Source organism: Elephantulus edwardii, unplaced genomic scaffold (genome assembly GCF_000299155.1).
Source record: "Elephantulus edwardii isolate Elephantulus edwardi_28Jun2011 unplaced genomic scaffold, EleEdw1.0 scaffold00274, whole genome shotgun sequence".
NCBI lineage: Eukaryota > Metazoa > Chordata > Mammalia > Macroscelidea > Macroscelididae > Elephantulus > Elephantulus edwardii.
The window spans coordinates 2,282,187-2,282,799 of record NW_006400024.1 but is presented as its reverse complement, the minus strand read 5'-3'; the positions used below and the strand labels follow the sequence as shown (position 1 = coordinate 2,282,799).

General features: G+C 59.4%; 1 protein-coding gene across 1 annotated transcript in view; it reads right to left on the bottom strand.

The window, feature by feature from the left end:
• Positions 1–613, bottom strand: part of SLC12A7 (solute carrier family 12 (potassium/chloride transporter), member 7) — a 66,442-nt gene that overhangs the window by 22,865 nt on the left and 42,964 nt on the right. The window contains 1 exon segment of the mRNA XM_006900168.1: positions 1–86. Within this exon segment, the coding sequence (XP_006900230.1) occupies positions 1–86 (86 nt within the window).

Sequence of the window (613 nt, the reverse complement as noted above, 5' to 3'; positions counted from 1 at the left end):
GCGATGATGATGCCGATCTCACAGATGAGGGCGGTCAGCAGCAGGGCCCAGGTGGGCTCCCCATTGGCCTTACCATGGCCGAACACCTGCAGAGAGGCCGAGTGAGTCAGCCACCTCGATGCCACACAGCTACATACCCCACTTCCTGAATGTGGAGCGAGAAACTGACTAGAAATGCAAGTCGGGAACTGACCCCACACCCTTCACCCCCACAGCTGCCCAACAAGAGCCTCGCAGAAGCACCACAGCTGCACGTGATGGACACTGAGGGAGCTGATGGACCGTGGGTCTCCCCCCATCGCTCCCACACCTGCACGTCAGTCAGGACACTAAGCAGAAAAGACGCCCCTCATCTCTGCCACAAACGATGGTCTGCACGTGCACACTGGCTGACCTTGGAACACTGACCAGCTAACTCAACGCCCTACTGGCCATCGTCTGGCAGACCACCCCTGAACCGATGACTCTCCTTGTCCACGGCCCCAGTGACCTGCAGGCAACCATCCATCCCCTGGTCCTGCCTGCACTCCTGTCCACCTGCAGAAGACCACCTCTGACCATGTGGCCTTGATCAAAGCCACTCCTACATGCAGAGGCCACCACCAAAACCCCC